This window comes from Callorhinchus milii, unplaced genomic scaffold (genome assembly GCF_018977255.1).
Source record: "Callorhinchus milii isolate IMCB2004 unplaced genomic scaffold, IMCB_Cmil_1.0 Scaffold12, whole genome shotgun sequence".
NCBI lineage: Eukaryota > Metazoa > Chordata > Chondrichthyes > Chimaeriformes > Callorhinchidae > Callorhinchus > Callorhinchus milii.
Window position 1 is genome coordinate 11,952,297 of NW_024704753.1, and position 18,754 is coordinate 11,971,050.

General features: G+C 43.9%; 1 protein-coding gene across 1 annotated transcript in view; it reads right to left on the reverse strand.

Annotated features, from left to right (window-relative positions):
- Nucleotides 1-10,447: 10,447 nt before the first annotated feature.
- LOC103176617 (semaphorin-3F) overlaps nucleotides 10,448-18,754 on the reverse strand; it is a 121,984-nt gene continuing 113,677 nt past the window's right edge. The window contains 5 exon segments of the mRNA XM_007890267.2: nucleotides 10,448-11,725; nucleotides 12,923-13,056; nucleotides 13,740-13,807; nucleotides 15,765-15,922; nucleotides 17,465-17,506. Of these exon segments, the coding sequence (XP_007888458.2) occupies nucleotides 11,285-11,725; nucleotides 12,923-13,056; nucleotides 13,740-13,807; nucleotides 15,765-15,922; nucleotides 17,465-17,506 (843 nt within the window). The 3' untranslated portion in view covers nucleotides 10,448-11,284.

Sequence of the window (18,754 nt, forward strand, 5' to 3'; positions counted from 1 at the left end):
GTTCCCTCAGGCGTGTCTCTGAGCTTACACTCAGCCCCTAGAGTGTGCCCCGACACTGTCTCTGGAACCAGTAGCCGCAAGAGAAATGTGTGGGTTACCTCGGCTGCATGGACATGGACTGGCTCGCTCTGGTCTCCAGATCTCGCCTCCCACACTTCTTGGAAGGATTTTGGAGTTTGGCCGCACCACATGAGAAGAGCACTCCAATCAGAGGCAAGGACAACAAGAGGAAGGTAAAAGGTGTGTAGAGCAGAGAATTAGTGACTTGCTGTAGTCAGCTGAAGCCGTGGTCCAATTCGGAGGTAAATCCTTAAATCTTCATGCTGCAACTGAATAACAAATAGGTCTTAGAAACCATCTGGGCTGAATTAGAAGCCAGTGTATCTGTCCGCGTGTGTGTTACTATCATTGTTGTTCAATTATCTTATGAAAAATGTTACATCAAATTGTACTGTATTTCTCTACTGCTCTGATGATTGTAGTGGGGAAGTTAGGGGCAACAGTGAGAATATTACAGACTTGATATCATTTTGTGAAGAGGGCAAGTTTTTTCTGTATATTGTAAGGGAGGAGGCGGGGTGTCCATTCATTGTGACCACATTGACACAAACAACTTTTATTGACTAATCGATCACTCTTTCTTAGCAATTTAAATCATAATCTTTTCACTTTTTTCTTTCACTTTCCTTTAGTGAGTGGCTAAACTGTTTCACTGGCATACAGATCATTGCCTACATCAAACTCACTCTCTCTTATCTAGTGGATTTGATGGCTCTGTTCACAGCTTACTCGGGTTGAAAGCTGCTGATATGATTAGTGGTTTTGTAAGACCGCTTGTCAAGTCTGATTGACCTCAATCCCATCCAAAGGAAATATAACCAGGTTGGGACCTTGATCCGGTAAATAAAACTGTGTGATGGGTGGAGAGCAATGGGTGAAGAGTCCCAAACAGTGCCTCGGGACATTCCCCAGACATGAAAGGCGCTATACGAATGTCATTTTGTATTGTATTTGGAGCTCGTGAGGAACACGGCAACATGGATCTTGTTGCAGCCGGCTTCAAAGATTGTCTCTATTTGAAGAATCTCGGCTTATCACAATTAACTTTCATCAAATGGACCAAATGGTTCTACTCCTTCTGAACTTTCCTCTGTGTCCTACACAGGCTCTGAGTGGTGACGGACCTAAATACCACTTGTTGGAACTTAGAGCTCACAGTCTAGGCTGACTCTCCAATGCAGGGGCCATTTTTCAGGTGACATGTTTAGCCAAAGTCCCATCTGCCTATTTAGGTGGACGTTAAAGATACGATTCAAAAAGGGAAAAAAAGTTTCTCCCGGTGTCCTAGTCAACGACTGCAGATAAAAATTGATCATTGGGACATTGCTGTATTCAATTTGGCTGTTGAGTTTGCCTACAAAACACACACAGTCATTACAATAATTCCTGTGAAATGCTTTGAGACATCTCTCCAGACGCTCTCCTTGCATTTGGTACAGCAAATTATCACATCAACAACAACAATTTGCATTTATATGGCGCCCTTCACACGGAGTTGCGCTCCGTCCCACTCCGGGACACTACCCTACGTGAAGGGCGCTATATAAATGCAAGTAGTTGTTGTTGATGTATCAAATACAAGGATTATTACATATTATTACAATTGGAACTCAGAAAGGTGCTGGAAATCTTTTTTTCTTGGAAAGCTTGTGTGCAAATCTTTGTCAGTCCAGTGCTTTGGGACGTCCTCTTGACATGAATGGTGCGATATAAATTTAATTTGTTGTTGGTGTTGGAAAGTAATCGATAGGTGTTCTTGTGATTAAATTCATATTGGCTACTAGTAATATATCCAAACCACTGCCCAATGTTGAGCTTTTCCATTACACTCAATTTCTGCTGCACATAGGACTATCACTGATTCCTGTCCCATGTATCTAACCAGAAAACATCGGAGTCATTGACAAAGGTCAGCTCACATCTTTCCGGTGATCAGACTGAGGCCCTCCTGATTGGCTCCCGTCAGCGCCTCCGCACCTCAGGCGCTGACAGCATCAGCATCCAAGGCTGCACTCTCCACCTCTCAAAGCCACTCAGGAACCTCGGGGTTCTGTTCGACCCTGAGTTGTCTTTTCTTCCCCACATCCGCGCCACAGCTGGCACCGCCTTCCATCACCTCCGGAACATCGCCAGACTACGGCACTACCTCACCCCTCACGCGGCTGAAACTCTGGTCCACGCCTTTATCACCTCAAGGCTGGACTATGGGAACTCTCTCCTCGCCGGCCTTCCCGACACCTCCCTCCACAAGCTGCAGGTCATTCAGAACTCTGCAGCTCGTGTAATGTCCCGCACCAGGCTTCGGGACCACATCACTCCCACCCTCGCTCGCCTCCACTGGCTCCCCATCCCCCAGAGGATCGATTTCAAGATCCTCATCCTCACCTACAAGGCCATTCACGGCCTCGCTCCATCCTACCTCTCCGACCTACTATCCCCCTACCTACCTGCCCGTACCCTCCATTCCTCTGGCTCCGGTCTGCTCCACATCCCCCGCCCCAACCACCCTACCATCGGTGGCCGGGCCTTCAGCCTCTCAGCCCCGAGGCTCTGGAACGCTATCCCCCAGTGCCTTCGCCGCTTCCTCCCTTTCCTCCTTCAAGGCCGGTCTCAAGACCTTTCTCTTTGACCGTGCCTTCAGCTCCCCTCTCAACTCTCTACCCCCTCCTCAATCCCTCCCTTCTATCCCCTCACTCCTCGACCCCCTGCTCGGTCCTGACCCAACTGTCCAGTGCTTTGGGACGTCCTCCCGACGTGAAAGGCGCTCTATAAATGGAAATTTGTTGTTGTTGTTGTTGTTGTTTGATTGAGGGTTTAAATTCATGCTGGTTGTAATAACCCATTCAGAGTGATTCAAATTAAAGCGTAATATTCTCCACTCATCTCTCTGTCGCTGTTCTCTCACCCAAGGCCACAAAAAAGTTAACCCCTTTGATTCTCCATGTGGAGAAATTTCCAACAGTGGCCAAAGTGTCAAGATGCCAAGCCCAGGCCAGTTGCTTTCCTTTCCATTCCCTCTGCTCGGTGGGCACTGGCCTGCTCCTTATCACCCACCTTGCCCACCCCAACAGCAGCAGTAATGGCTTCAACCTTTCTGCCCCCACTTTCTGGAACTCCATCCCGGAGCCCCTTTACCTCATCCCCTCCCTTTCCTCCTTGAAGGCCCATTTCAAGACCTTCCTCTTCAACCAAGCCTTGAATCATCCTCCCACCTCCACAACCCTTTGCCTTCCACCCTCTTAATGTATAACCCACAGCTCAGGTGCGAACCTTTCACTGTCCAGCGCTGTGGAATGTCTTCCCAAGACATCAGATAAATGCAATTTGTTGTGGATATTCAAAATAACAGTGAGATTGAGAGCTTCCTTGGAGAATCTTTCAAGATCAGTGGCCAGAGCAGCCTCAGCCAGAGGCCCCGAATAAGTAATCTGGGCTGACATGAGCGTGGTAATAATAATAATAATAATAATAGTCATAATGTGAAAGGGCAGCAGTATAAAAACAGGAAAATATGAAGGAAAAGCTTTTCAATGCCAAAAGCAGCAGAGGCTACTGTGGACTTTTTTCACAAGATCAGTTCAGATCTTTTGGTCCATTTAATCTCATCCCTCCAGAGCACTCACCTACCCTTTGCCCACCACTGCATCAAGCTGCTCTTTATGATAAAAATAATTCTTGCATTTGGTATAGCACCTTATCACGTCAGAAGGAGTGCTTCACAGGATTTACTGTGAAATGGATTCATTGCGTGTTTTGTGGACGAAACGTGGCAGCACAATTGCACGCAGCAATGTCCCACAAACAGCCATGGAGTGAGTAACAAATATTTTCTTATTTTTGGGAGACTGTTGGCCAGGACACTCGGAGAAACTCTCTTCCCTTTTCGAATAGCACTATGGGATCTTTAACGCCCACCTGAACAGGCAGATGTGACCTTGGTTTAATATTTCATCCGAAGGAAGGCAACCATGACAATGCAACACAAACCCAGCACTGCACTGGAGTGTCAGCTTGTCTTAGGCTATGTGAGTTCAAGTCCCAATGTGGGATCTGAACCCACAACCTGTTGATTCAGAGGTGAGAATGCTGCCACTGAGCAAAGCTTATACATGATTTTTAAAAGAGTCCAATGCCCTGGTCTCAACCACCCTTCCTGACAACCTGATCCAGTTATCCAGTTATTGATTGCTCTTGGCATAAAAAAAANCTTTCTGGTGTCTGTCTTGAAACTGCCCTTTACAATTCCAAACCTGTGTCCTCTCATTCTACAGTCATAGTGCATCCTAAAATATAGACCTGGGTTTACTTTTTCAATCCCTTTTAACATTTTGTGCTCCATGATGAGGTCCCCTCTGAATCATCTACTTGCAAAAGAGCCCCAGCTTGTCATATAGTTACTCATAGCTCATTCCTCTAACACAGGGGATCCGCCCTGTTTGCCCTCCTCTGAACCTCCTATCAGGCCTTACTTTGCAGTGACCAGAACCATATGCAGTATTCAAAGTGTGGTCTGACCAGAGCCCTGTACAGTCTGAGTATGACACAGGATTTGTGAGAAGTCAACACACCCAAATGTGACCCATGGCCTGACTGACTCAGACTGGCTGACTCAGACTGACTGACGCACGGCCTATTGCTTTTGGAGCCAAAGAAACACTTTGGCCTGGAAATCTGTCATGGAAAAATCACTCAGTTTCCTAAACCTTATCTTTTTTGAGTTTCTGTGAAATGAGAGTATGTGGATATGTGTCAATGTGACAGTGTGAGTATGCAGGGTCAAAGTGTGCGGGCATAACCGTGTGTGTGTAAGTGTGTGCAAGTGTGTACTGTATATGTGTGTGTATATGTATTTGTGCATATATATATATATATATATGCTTGCCAGTGTGCAAGAGCCTGCATGCATGTATGTGTGTGAATGAGGGTCAGTGCAAAGGGGAATATTAAGCCTCAGGTGTCTGTACTGGGAACCCTCCTATGCATATTAACCTAGAAATAACTGGGTTTGTGACCTGGATTCACAGAGTTAGTGTAAGATAGTTACATTTGCAGATGACACCAAGTTGGGGGGGACTATGGACTCAGAGGAGGCAACAACGGTCCTACAAAGAGAGCTTGATGGCGTTTGCACATGAACTGACTGGTAAATAAACATTAAGATTGATAAATGCAAGGTACTACATCTAGGATCCAAGAATAGGATCCATAAGTACTCCATGAATGGGTTTGAACTTGTCAGGATTAAGCTGAAAAACATAGGAGTGTTAGTTGGCTTGTCTCTCAGGCCCTAGAGCAGGGGTGGGCAATTATTTTGGCTGGTGGGCCACTTCACGAGTTTTGGTAAGCTTCGCAGGCCACACACTTAATATAGATGCAAATGCTTAATAATAGCTCAAAATCAAGTCTTACACTTGTACATGCATAAAATAAAGTCTTTCTAATTGACATTCATTAAAATTAGGTTAAATAAAAACAACTCATTGACCAGACGTTTATTCGACATTTATTCATTTATTCACATATTGATGAGAATGTGAGAAGCACACTTAATAAGAAGAATGAAAGCGCTGATGTGCGTTAACCAGACAGTTGAAGTCAGGTATCATCTCCATTATTGCAATGCGGAGTTCTGCTGCAAGGTGGTCATCAATCATCATAGATCTATGTTTTGATTTATTGAATTTCATCACAGAAAATGTCTCCTCGCATATGTATGTTAATCCAAACAGCACAAGCATCCTCCAGACATGAGCCTTTATCTTTGGAAAGCTATATTCACTAAGAGAGGTGTAAAAACTGGGACGCGGCACTAATTTGAATTGTTCCGCAAGCAATGGATCACACTGCAGGTCAATAATCTCGAGTTGGAGGTCAAATGGGGCTTTGTCAACATCAAATGAGAAAGGTGAAGAGACCAAAGACAAGCATTTTCGATCAAATTGAAATCCTGTAATCGACGAGAAAATTCGGCATGTAAGGCAAGTAGTGACAAAATATACTTTTTAAGGCTTTGATCGCAAACAGTAATCTGCTGCAAAGTTGGAAAGTGGGTGAACTGCCTGTTTGTTTCCTATCTGACGCGATAAAATAAATAATTTCGTCATAAATGACTTGACACTGCAATACAAATCGTATACAAATACAATAAAATACAAAGGGCCCTTCCGTTGCAGTTTTGAATTCAGTTCATTCACATGGCCCATGGTATCAACGGCAAATGTGAAATCAGAGAGCCAATTCGCATTATTCAGCTGTGGGAAATCCGAATCTTTTTGTTTCATGTGCAAAAATCAATCAATCTCTGTTCTCAGTTCTCACACTCTTTTCAAGACCTTTCCTGAACTAAGCCATCTTACATTCATGTGATACAGACCAATTCCTCAAGCAGAGTTACAAATTGCCTGTGGTTTAATCCTCTTGCTCGAATGTAGTTGACCACTTTCATAACTGTGTCCACGACATTGCTTAACACTCTTACAGAGTGTTCTAAAACTAAGCAATGTCGTGGACACAGTTATGAAAGTGGTCAACTACATTCGAGCAAGAGGATTAAACCACAGGCAATTTGTGGTGGATAATGCAGTGTAGAAAAACAATATTCTGTTCTGGATTTGTTTCTTTGACTTGATCTTAAATTCTTTTCAGTAACCCAACATTTTTGCCTGTCAGATTTGGGCTTCCATCGGTGGTCACATTCACCAATTTTTTCCACTTCACTCCTAATTTTAAGATAAACTTATTTACTGCCTCCAAAAATTCTTTTCCAGTTATCGTATCTGCATTGATGCCAATTTTTCTGTGAGCTCAAAATGTTTGGTGATGCCTCGAATAAAAATTATCAACTGGGCTGTGTCTTTGACATCACAAATCTCATCGAGTGCCAGTGAAAAACATGCAAAATTGCTTACTTTATTTTGTAACTGCACACTCTTTTTATTTTCTTTATTTATTTTATTTTTAAATTTATTTTTATTTTATTTATTTTAGTTGTTTTATTTTCCACCCACATTGGCAAAAAAAAATGTAGAAGTCCATTCTTTGTTGAATATTCGGCCTTCAGCGTCCACTTTCCGCTTCTTTGATAAACTCATTTCGAATTAACGTCCTCTTCAGGGAAAACTATTGCCGCGGTTGCTGCCTGCGTGTATTTGAAAATTTGCTGATCCGTACATTTCTGACGTTAGCCTGACTCAACACTTAAGGGAGCGTACGTACAACTAAGCAGTTTGATTTGCTGATGTTCCCGGTCTGATTCAAATGCGAAATTTCTGGGATTGAACAAACTAAAATATTTTCTATTGTTAGACACAATGACAGGCCGGATAGAATCATTTGGCGGGCCGGATATGGCCCGCGAGCCGTCTTTTGCCCACCCCTGTCCTGGAGGCTGTGCAGTGGAGAGGAATGAGGATGATCCAACTGTTAGAGGAATGAACTACGAACAATAATTAGCCAAGCCAGGGCACGTCAATCTTGAGACCTAGTAGAGGAGTACAAGCTTTACTGTAAAGTGGATTGAATAAAAAAGAAAAATATTCTTTAGGATACACCAAAACAGTGGAATAAGAGGACACAGGTTTTCAGAAGGGGGCAATTTCAGGGGGGGGGGGGGTGGGGTGTGGTGGAGGGGGGGGTGGGAACGATAGAGTGAGTGCAAGTGTTACGACCATTATCATTGTGATTGTGACTGATTGAGTGTGTTGGAGGTGTTGAGACTGAGTTATTGTTAAGTCCTGGCGTCTGCAGTGTCTGATGTGGGGTGAACATGCATCTCAAAGTACTTCACATGATGTACTATAAAGTAGATTGACTGTATTTGTGGGCAACAGCCACCTGGTGGAATTTCAGACTCGCAGGCCGCTTACCAGATACTTGGTATGGCTTTGCTTTGACTCCCCTTTATAAACTGTGCGTCCATTTGTCATACGTCAGCTACAGTAGAGTACGATGCGTGTTCACAGGGCATTTAATAATAGTAATTTAATGATGGTAATAATAATAAATAATCCTTGCATTTGGTACAGCCCCTTTCATGTCAGGAGGGCATCTCAGTGTTTCACAGGATTTACTGTAAAGTGTAGTGACTATGTATTTTGTAGGTGATTTTGCAACATCCCACAAACAGCCATAAAGTGAATGACCAATTTTTTGTGGGGGATTGTTAGCCACGACCCAGGATATTTATACATTGTGGGAGTGCACAGTGCATTTTACGTGTTCGTGAAGCGTGACAGTGAGGGGAGAGTGGGGCAGGTAATGGCAGGCCCACTAACGCTGGTAGAGGATGTCATTGCCGGTGCAACAAGCACAATCTGTGCTTCCACATTTTCATTTGCTGTACATCACACAGATTTAAGATAATTGGCAAAACAACCAGAGGAGAGACAAGGAGAATTTCTTTTACTCAGTGTTGCAATAGCAACAGCAGCAACTTGCACTTTATAGCTCCCTCCACCCAGGGTAGCATCTCAGATCGCCTGACTCCGAGCCGGGGAAGGGGAGATGGCCGTAAGCGTGGCCTGAAAAGCAGATTTGATAATAGCTTTCAAAAGGCAATTAAGATATATACTTAAACAGGAAAAATGTGCAGGACTATGGGGTAAGAGCAGGGGAGTGGGACTAGCTGGTAGCTCTTCCAAAGAGCTGGCAAAGGCACAATGGGCTCCTTCTGTCCTGTAATATTCTATGATTCTATCAGACTGATGCGTGCCTCTGACAGGGACCTCTGCTGTTGTTCATGTACGTTTGGCAAGGACAGGAAAGTGGAACCCATCCCCCCCAACTGGCCAGTACTCACCACCTAAACTCCCAAGCATGAGGAACGTCCTCCAGAGGGACTCTCATCAGGGAGTGGGGGGGGGATTAGGAAAAGAAAGCCCACCCTAGATGTGGCACACACATTGCATACAGCAACCAACAATGAATTACATTTGTATAGCGACTTTCACATCGGGAGGACGTCCCAAGGCGCTGGACAATCAGGGATTTGGATGTGAGTGGGAGCTGATGGGGGGGAGGTGGTTGGGATCAGGAGGGCTGGAGGGCAGGGAGGGGAAGGTTAGGGGGGTGTCTGAAGGCACGGTCAAAGAGGAGGGTCTTGAGACATGCCTTGAAGGAGGCAAAGGGAGGGAGCAAGGCAAAGGTACTGTTGGGGCAGAGACTAAAAGCCCGTCTGGCGATGGTGGGGCAGGCCGGTAGGGGGATATAGAGCCTGCTGTCCGGAGAGAATGGACAGGTCGATGTGGAGTTAGCAGGTCCCAGAGGTAGGGAGAAGCCAGGAGGTGGGGATCACATGAAAGAGAAGAAGCAGTGTTTATTTGGTTTTATTTCATCGACAGGAGTCCTGCGTTCTTTCACTTCAGTAACTGTTGGTTGCACAGAAACAATGACTGACAAATACACGAGCCAAGAGACCTATCCTTTCTGAGATTTACAGTTATTTACACTGAGCACAATATATGTTCACTGACGTTTGGAGCCTGAAGTTCGAATAACATTATTAAAAATAGACTTGCTTCCTTTTAAAAAAAAACAACAAAAAATAGAAAACAAGTTAAGTGACATCAACAGATAATATATTATATATTAGACGCAGAGCAGTGGGAGCTGGGAGAGAATTGGTTTGCGAATGTCCCCAACGCAACTTTTTTACACATTTTTAATATTTTTTTAAAAACAAAAGTAACAGCGACAAGAATGAAAAGCTTTCTTTTTTCTTCTTTTTAAAAAAAAACACACAACTTTAACAAATTATACAACCTTTTCTTCCAAAGCTATTTAATTTATAACAGTAAAAGTAAAACAGGAAAGCAGTCTGTGGTGTGGTGGACCATTGCGAGTTATTAATGCTGTGTAATATAAAATACAGTACAGTGTAAATTAAAAAAAACTACAGATGAAACTGAATAATTGTTAAAGGAGATTTGGCTTTGACTGAATTGACCCATTGTACAAATTGTACAAAGGGAGATTCCTGCATATTTTGTGATCAACCTAATTTTTGTCATTACTCTCTGATGTGCCAAGCAAACAGGACAAAGAGGGTGTGAAGGGCAAAGTTAGGACAACCTGTAATAATAATCATCCCACTTTATAATAATAATAATTCTTGCATTTGATCACGCCTTATCACGTCGTTGAGACATCTGAAAGCTCTTCAGAGAATATACTGTAAAGTGAATTTTGGGTGAAACATGGCAGCCAATTGCACACAGCAGTGTCCCACAAACAGTTGTGGATTGAGTGATTGAATTATTATTTTTTGAATTTTTTTTGAAGGGATTATTACCCCCCAAAAGCGATCCACCAATTGAGTAACAACCGGGTTCCTACTTATTGCTAGGTAAACAGAGCATGTGGAGTAAGGAAACTTGCCTAAGGTTTCGCCCTGCACAAGAATCAAACCCAGGTTCTCTCGCTTGCGAGTTGAATGCTCTAACCAATACGGTACAGGATTCCATTTTAGTCCCTACCTTTTAGTCCTAACTCTTTGACCAAGCCTATAGTACTTAAGAGGAAGCACCCCTTCCACCCTTACTCTACTGTGCAGTGTTCTGAGATGCTGCCCTGTTTGAAGGGCTGTGTATAAATGCAAGCTGTTGCTGTAATCCTTGCATTTAAATCCTTCACATCAGGAGAGGTTTACAGGATTTACTGTAAAGTGGAATATATGTGTGTAGTTCGGTGTATATATATGTAGCAATGTTTGCCTATAGACATTATGTAGTTAATAGGCAAACATTGCTGCCAATTCCCATGTTTGTATACAGTGTATACTGGGTTATTGACAGTGGTTTGCCAGCAAGGGTAGTTGAGGCCAGGACTCCAGAGCAACAGGTTGATGCTGTGATGGAGAATGGGAGACTGGGAGTGTTTAGAAGGGGAGCGGGGCATCAAAGCATCTTGCTCATTAAAGGGCTTTTTCATTCGTTCACTGGAAAATATCTGCCTCTAGCTGACATTTTCAAAACATGACAACCAAGCAACAGAAAGACAGCAGTGTGTGTATCCAGACATCTTACTTTACAGCACTCCGCATTAAGTTGCAATTCAGTGGAGCGCAGTTCCCCCTTGAGTACCTATGCTTCAGACAGAACGTCATGGGGTCTGTGTTGTTAAGTACAAGGAAATCAAATTATCATACTATATACAGCCTACAATAAATACTGTCCGTTGTAAGGGAAGTTATACTTTTATATTAAAGAAATTCTGTTATCTTAGAGCCTCATGTCTGCTGGCGAGGGGCTGTGTGATGGTTCCTGCGGTTCCGAGGCTTCCTCTGTTCTCTGACCGGCTTGTCTTTCTGCTGCTTGTTTAAGTTCTGTTTCTCAATGTTGGCCGGGCGCTGCCAGTAACCCTCGCAGTATTGGTTGATGACCCCCATCTCGGGTTGGCTCAGCAGCTGAAGGAGGTCCTTGTACTGTGGGTTAGGTGCCCTGGATGTACCCGGGCTGCCGACCCCCTGCAGGCTGGCCATGGGCAGCCCCGAATGGGTCAGCACCAAGTTCACCGTCTCGTTGTTGAGTACGCGCAGATGTACGCGAACCAGTGCATGTTTGAAATTGTTCTCGGTGGCGGTGCACTGGTATATCCCCCCGTCTGCCAGCTGTAACGATCGCAGGAGGAGGCCCTGGTCAGTTCGGAGGATGCGTTCGTCGGACTTTATCTGTAGATAAAAACAAGCGGAAACATGTCATTCCTTCACAGTTGTCAGGCCAGGAGCATCTTTAATGTCAACGTGTTTTTTTAAAAAAGATGATTGTAAATTCTATTGACAGCTGTTTTGAAATATTTGGCAAGAACAACTTGCATTTACACAGCGCCTTTGCTATATAAATGTAATTTTGTTGTTGTTGTTGTTCACCTGGGATAGCGTCTCGGAGCTCTGAAATGACACAGATGGTACACAGATGGTCTGTGTAGGTTCCTGTGTATCAGATCTGAGTAAGTGCTTGTGTATTCGGTCCCAGGTGCCTGTTAAAGACCACCCATCATTGCTCAGAAAGGTAAGGAGGTTCCTCATGGTGAGCTGGCCAACAATCCCCCAAATAAAACAGGTCAATCACTGACACAGCTGTTTGTGAGACATTGCTGTGGGCAAACTGTTGCCGCCTTTGCTACAAAATATACATTCACTGCACTTCACAGTAAATCCTGAGATATTCTGCCGATGTGATAAATGTAAGAATTATTATTATCTCAGAAGACGCTGCCTGTCGACCTGAGGGCACAGTTTCTGGAACCAACGTTCTGATGATTGCACAATGAGCTGCTGGGCACACAGTGACGTTGATGCCATTAGACAGTGTTTGTTTTAAAATGTGAATTGCCCTCCTTTGACCGCTCTCCTTCCTGCTCCTGCCCTGCTCTTGACATCCTTTGGCTTCAGCTGTGAATGTACTGGCAGCTTTGTGAGAAAGGAAGTCTCCCATTCAACTGCTCCAAATGACTCACTGTTTGGCACAGCATTGTCTGGGCCACATCAGTTCTACTCAACTCAATGTACACTATACAGGAAACGGTGAAATACACAGTCACTCCACATTGCGGTATAGCGGGACATCCTTCCGAAGTGAAAGCCGCTATTACAAATGTAAAGGATTTATTTATTAATCTGGAACTCCATCCCGAGTCCCTCTGACTCACTTCCTCCCTCACCTTGTTCAGGGCTGTCTCTCAAGACCTAACTCTTTGAGCTCGCTTTCGGTCATCTCACCCCGCCCCACCCCCCAGCTCGAGTGTCCAGCGCAGTGAAAGGTGCGGTGTAAATGTAAGTGTGTATTGTATGGTGTCAGTCTGGTCAGTGTATCCTAGTGTTCAGGGTGTGTAACTGCGGCTGTGTGAGGGTGACCTGCCAGATTACCTCTTTCTTGCGGTCACTTCCTTCTCGCTGTAACACCCACTTGATGGTGGCCTGAGGAGACTTGGGCTGGCACTCGAGGAAGGTGCTGCTGCCTTCCACTCCATACTGCTCCGTCTCCATTGTCTTCCTGTTAGCTGAGAACACCACAACAGCTCCAGTTACAACCTCCAGCAATAGGAACATAGGAATTTCTAGACGAAAATGGCCCAAGGTCCATCCAATTCTCCTTCCACCATCCTGGTAATCGCATTCACATTGCTGTGTCCTGAACTACTCATTTACTAAATCCCAAAATGTTATTTCCTAAAATAAATCGATCGCATTTGCATTTGAAAGAATCAACACTTTCGATAGTGTGCAGTTAATCAGAAAGCAACAAGAGGTTGCATTATTCAGCGACCTTCACATAGATCACATAACAGAGCACTTAACAAACAACTTCAGCTCTTAGTTGTGCAATTCTGGTCACATCACTGGACAAGATATAAGAGCGTTATCCTCTCATCACAGTCCTCTTTACAATAAATCATGTGAAGTGCTTTGCGAGCATAGAATCAGAATATTACAGCCCAGAAGGAGACCATTCGGCCCATCGTGCCTGTGGAAGAGCTACCTAATCAGTCCCACTCCCCCGCTCTCTCCCCATACCCCTGCAAATTTTTCCTCTTGAAGTACCTATCTAACTCCCTTTTGAAAGACATTACTGAATATGTTTCCACCGGCCCTTTCAGGCAGCGGTGTCCTCACAACGTAAAAGGTGCTGATTCAAAATGATGAGTTTCTGCACCGCCCGGCTGACCAAACCCCCCACACTCACCATTAGAGTTGTATCCTCGGCACTGTCTTATTGGATTCCCGTGCCGTACGTCTTGCCTTCGGCTGCGTCTGATATTGACACGAAAACAAGTTGAGGAAATGAAAAGGCTTTTAAAAGCTGGAACATTCCATGGCAAAAAAAAATTCCAAATTCAATTCTAAATTTACGTGGTGCTGTTTAATTGAATTTAATTGAAGTTAAAATAAATAAATCTTCAGAGAAAGATGAATAATAAGTTCCTGTGATCGAGTGACAGCCAGCTCCTGGGTGAATTCATCATCAAAAATGTATTTTACTAAAACTCAAACACGTGACATGGCTTTGCTGTAGAAAAATATAACTAGCACTGAAATCTGCATGTGTAATTCACAAGAATATTTTCCCAACAGAGTACGTCACAATTAACTGTGGGTGGGTTGTAATCTACGTTTGTTCAAGCTCCACATCAAGACTTTGAACTCAACAGTCTAGGCTGACACTCTAACACAGTCCTGAGGGGCAATGCATCGTAGGAGTTGCCGTCCTTCGGATGAGAGGTTAAACTAAGATCCTGTATGTTTGTTCAGGTGAATGTTAAAGATCCCGACAAGAGAAGGGAGCTTCCACCTGTGTCATGGCCGACAATCTCCCAGGTAAAATTGGTCACCCACAATCTTAGCTGTTTGTGGGATATTGCTGTGTGCAAATTACATCCACTCCAAATACAGTCACAACACGGTACGAATCCTGTGAAGTGCTTTGAGCCGTCAAATCCTAATAATATTTCCAATAATAATCCTTACATTTAACATGGCACTTTCACGCCAGGAGGACATCTCAAAGCGCTTCACTACAGTTACAGTAAAGTCCAGTGACTGTGTATTTTGTAGGATTAAGGCAAATGTGGAACCCCAATTTTTGCATAGGAATGTACCATCAACAGCCATGGCGAATGACCAATTTTGTTTTGGGGGATTTATTTGTTGGCTACAGTGAGAAACTCCCTTCCCATTCCCTTCCCAGCTGCGACTCCCCGACACGTTACTCTCTGACACGCGGGGGACTGCGTAAGAGTAAGGGCTGGAAATACAAGCTAGTTATTAGCCTGAGGAATAGAGATGCTGATTGCTGACTGAGTTCTATCCTATGTATAGCGCTTGTGAATACATTTTAATGAATATTTTTGTAGTTTTTGAAATCCCATGAAACCAGATGAAGCTGCCTGGTAATGAGATGTCAGTCTGCCCTCCAGCTAATCATACACATCTGATTTTCTTCTCCATCAAGTTCTGTGGATTTTATAATTTCCCTGGCATGGATCGCAGCTGCTACATTTTGCAGTCATTGCCAGTGAAGCGCATCAGAGCCCACGCTACAGGCACTGTATGAAAAGCAGGGCTGATTTATTTATTATTCAGGTCTATGGTAGCTGGAAATTGGAACTCAATTATTGGTTAAGTTAATGGGACATCGGGGTCCAATGGGTGGTACTGATTACTCACGTATTGAATAAGTAATTCCTATTTTGACGAGCCTGATTTGCACTCCTCAAACAAAGATTACATAGAATGTACAGCATTGAAACAGGCCACTTGGCCCAACCAGTTTGGGCCAGCGTTTCTACTTCACACGAGTCCCTAGCCATTCCTTATTCTCTCCCGTACCTTTCTATTCCCCTCTATAATAATAACAATCCTTGCATTTGATATAGCATCTTATCACATCATTGAGATGTCTCACTCATGTGAAGATCTCCTCTTGAATGCATCTATACTATCTGACTCAACCACCATTTCAGTCAGCACAATCTCACGACTCCCTGTGTGAAGAGGTTCCTCCTTAATTCTCTTTCAGATCCCATAATTTCTACTTATGTTTGTGTCTCCTGGTTACAGACTCCTCAAAACTAGTGGGACCAGTCCTTTACACTGAACGCTTTTATAAATGTAAACATCTGTTCATCTGAACCAATCTTGTGAACTCCCCTCTCCATCACCACAGGCGCCTGTGTGTGAATGGCAAGTCTGTTGAGAATCAATCCCGTACCTTTTAGATGAGGCTGAGTATCTGGAGCAAGCCTTGCCGTCCCAGGCGCAGTAGGGATCTCTGGCGAGGCAGCAGTCGGCACAGGCCTCTCCATAGACATCACAGCGGTGGAGAGTGACCTGAGTAATGCCCAGGGTAGAGCCCACATACAGCTGTTGCTATTGGAGAAAAATAAACATGTTGAGATTAAAGATTTAGGCAATCGTATTTCAACAACAAAACTTAATAATAATAAATAATAATCCTTGCATTTGATATAGCGCCTTATGTCATTGAGAGTTCCCAAAGTGCTTCACAGGATATACTGTAAAGTGAACTGACTGTATATTTTGTGTGCGAAACTTGTGAAATACAGTTCCCTTCATGTAGGATAATGAAGGTGGCAAAGTTGAATGCCGAGCAAGGGAGAAGAGGGAAGGTGTCATTAGGCATGGTCGAAGAGTTAAAACAATTTTCAGGTGAGATTTAAAGATAAATAGGCAGCGAGGTGGAGGGCTAGTGCAGGGAGTTCAAGAGGTGAGGGCTGTAGAGGCTGGTTCAAACTCATTTCTGTTTGGATCGGGATTTTGCTGTAACCCGCAGGGGTAAACAAACCAATTTGTAAAGCTCAGTGCAACAACTCATTGATTCATTCATTCGTTGCTTGATTCAGTGTAAACCACAACAGAAGAGGCTGAACACAAACATATACTTAAAGCACGAGTGCAGTAATTACATTTCTGAAAGGTGCTGGAACCTGATGTTTGCCGTCTGCCTCACACTGGCCTGGAACTGATTCCCTGAGCATTAAGAGACAGAAGGTACTTGTGGGTGATCAGGAAGTTATATTAAATGGATTGGGAGCTTGTCCATGCACTCTGCCACGTGAAGCAAACCTTTCAACATGACCTGTTATGGAAATAGATCATTTTAGTCCACACGGTGGAAGTGGGTGAGAAGTGGCTTTGTTTATCGGAATTTAAAGGCTTGATCAGAAGTTGGGTGGCTTGGGGAGAATTGTAGTGGGATTGACTACAAATCACAAAATAACCTGTGGGTTGAAACAGCAGTAATCTGAGCTGACCACATATATAAATACAAATTGTTGCTGTTGTTAAGGATGTGTCAAAGAGTTTCACAGTGTGGGTGACTGTGTGTTTTTGTAGGTTAATATCATAATAATCTTTGCAATTGACATGACCTTCAAAACGTCTCAAAAAAGCACATCACAGGATTTTACTGACTGTATTTTGTAGGCGAATGTCAGAGGCTTACAGTTATCATCTCCTCCCCCCACTCTCCTCCTCTATGGAGGGTCTGGGAGCAGAGATCTGGTGGGGAGATTGGTTGCCCAATCACTCATCTGAGAAATGGAAGTTGAGATGTTGAGTGCATGTGCATGACACCGGCTTGTGTCAGTATCAGAAACTCACAAACCACTGGAGACATTCGTCTGTAAGATACGCAGTCACTACAATCTATTCTACAGTGTGAAGCACTTTGAGACATCCTCCCAACGTGAAAGTCTATATCAAATGTAAGGATTATTTATTATTATTAAGACCACCATATTATTCTGCATTAAATTGTCAATGAAGCGCATCTTTGTTACTTTTATTTCCTCCAGTGTTTCAACTATTTTCATTGACCAACACGAGCAGAGATTATTCTCTGCCTCAGTGTGGAATCTATGCATCGTTCGAGAACGAGGCTGATCTTACCCTTTTGGATGAAATCTTCATTGTCTTCACCTGGGCAGGCATCTGAAACATGAAAGATTACAATGTTACGAATACAAAATAAACACGAGAACACTGACCAGCAAACGCAGTGTGTGTGTGTGTACACGTGTGTGTGTATGCGTGTGTGCATTCAGGATTGCAAACACAGGGGGACTCAGCGTGTGTGTGCGCGCATGTGTGTTCAGGACTGCAAATACAGGGGGAGTCAATATGTGTGTGTGTGTGTGTGTGTGTGTGCATACGTGTGTGTGTCTTCAGGACTGCAAACGCTGGGGGAGTCAGTGTGTGTGTGTGTGTGCGTGCCTGCCCACCCGCCCTTCAGGCTACAAATACAGGGGGAGTCAGTGTGTGTGTGTGTGTTTGCCCATCCTTTAGGGCTGCAAACACAGGCGGGTCAGTGTGTGGGTCCTTCAGAGCTACAAACACAGGGGGGGAGTCAATGTGTGTGTGCAGGGTTGCAAACACAAGTGGAGTCGATGTGTTTGTCCCTAGGGGCTGAAAACAAGCCGTAAACTAGAATAAATATAGGTTGAGTAAACCAGAATAAACTGCAAGATTGTTTTGGATGAAGAAGGTCCTTTGAGCCATCTGATCTCACTGCCCCAGATCAGTCAGGCCCCATCATAGCATCAAGCTGCTTTTTGAATGAGCCCAGTGTCCTGACCTCAACCATCCTTCCTGCTAATCTGTTCCTGTCATTAATTTCCCTCTGGGTAAAGAAAAACTTCCTGGTTTGTGTCTGGAAATTTATCATTCTGTGTCTTCTTCTTGTGCTGCATTTAGTGCATCCTAAAGTATTCTGGGTTTACCTTTTTGATCCAATTTAAAATTTTGCACATCTCTATAATATCCTCTCTGTCGTCCTCTCTCAAGACTATAGAGCCCGAGCTTGTCTAATGGCTGCTCAGAGCTTGTTCGTTCCTGCAGCATTGCCCTGCGTCTAGCTTAATGTCCTCATGTGCAGCTCTGCCACAAACACCCTCTAATCTAACCAGCTGTATTAGATGGGAGACCTCTCGTGCTGTAGAGATGTTAACATCCACACAGCACATTTTGGAAAAAAAAATCAGAGTTTGCTGAAGTGCCCTCGAGAGTTTAATGCATCCTAATGGAGATGGATTAACATGGGCAGAGATACAGCATTAAACTGGGACGCTGCTCCATCTCCTGAGTATTGTATTGTATTGTATTGTATTGAGCTCCTTTCACCATCAGCCTGATCACCATTTATGCTCCTCAGTGCTGAGTGCACTCACTATTTAATAACGT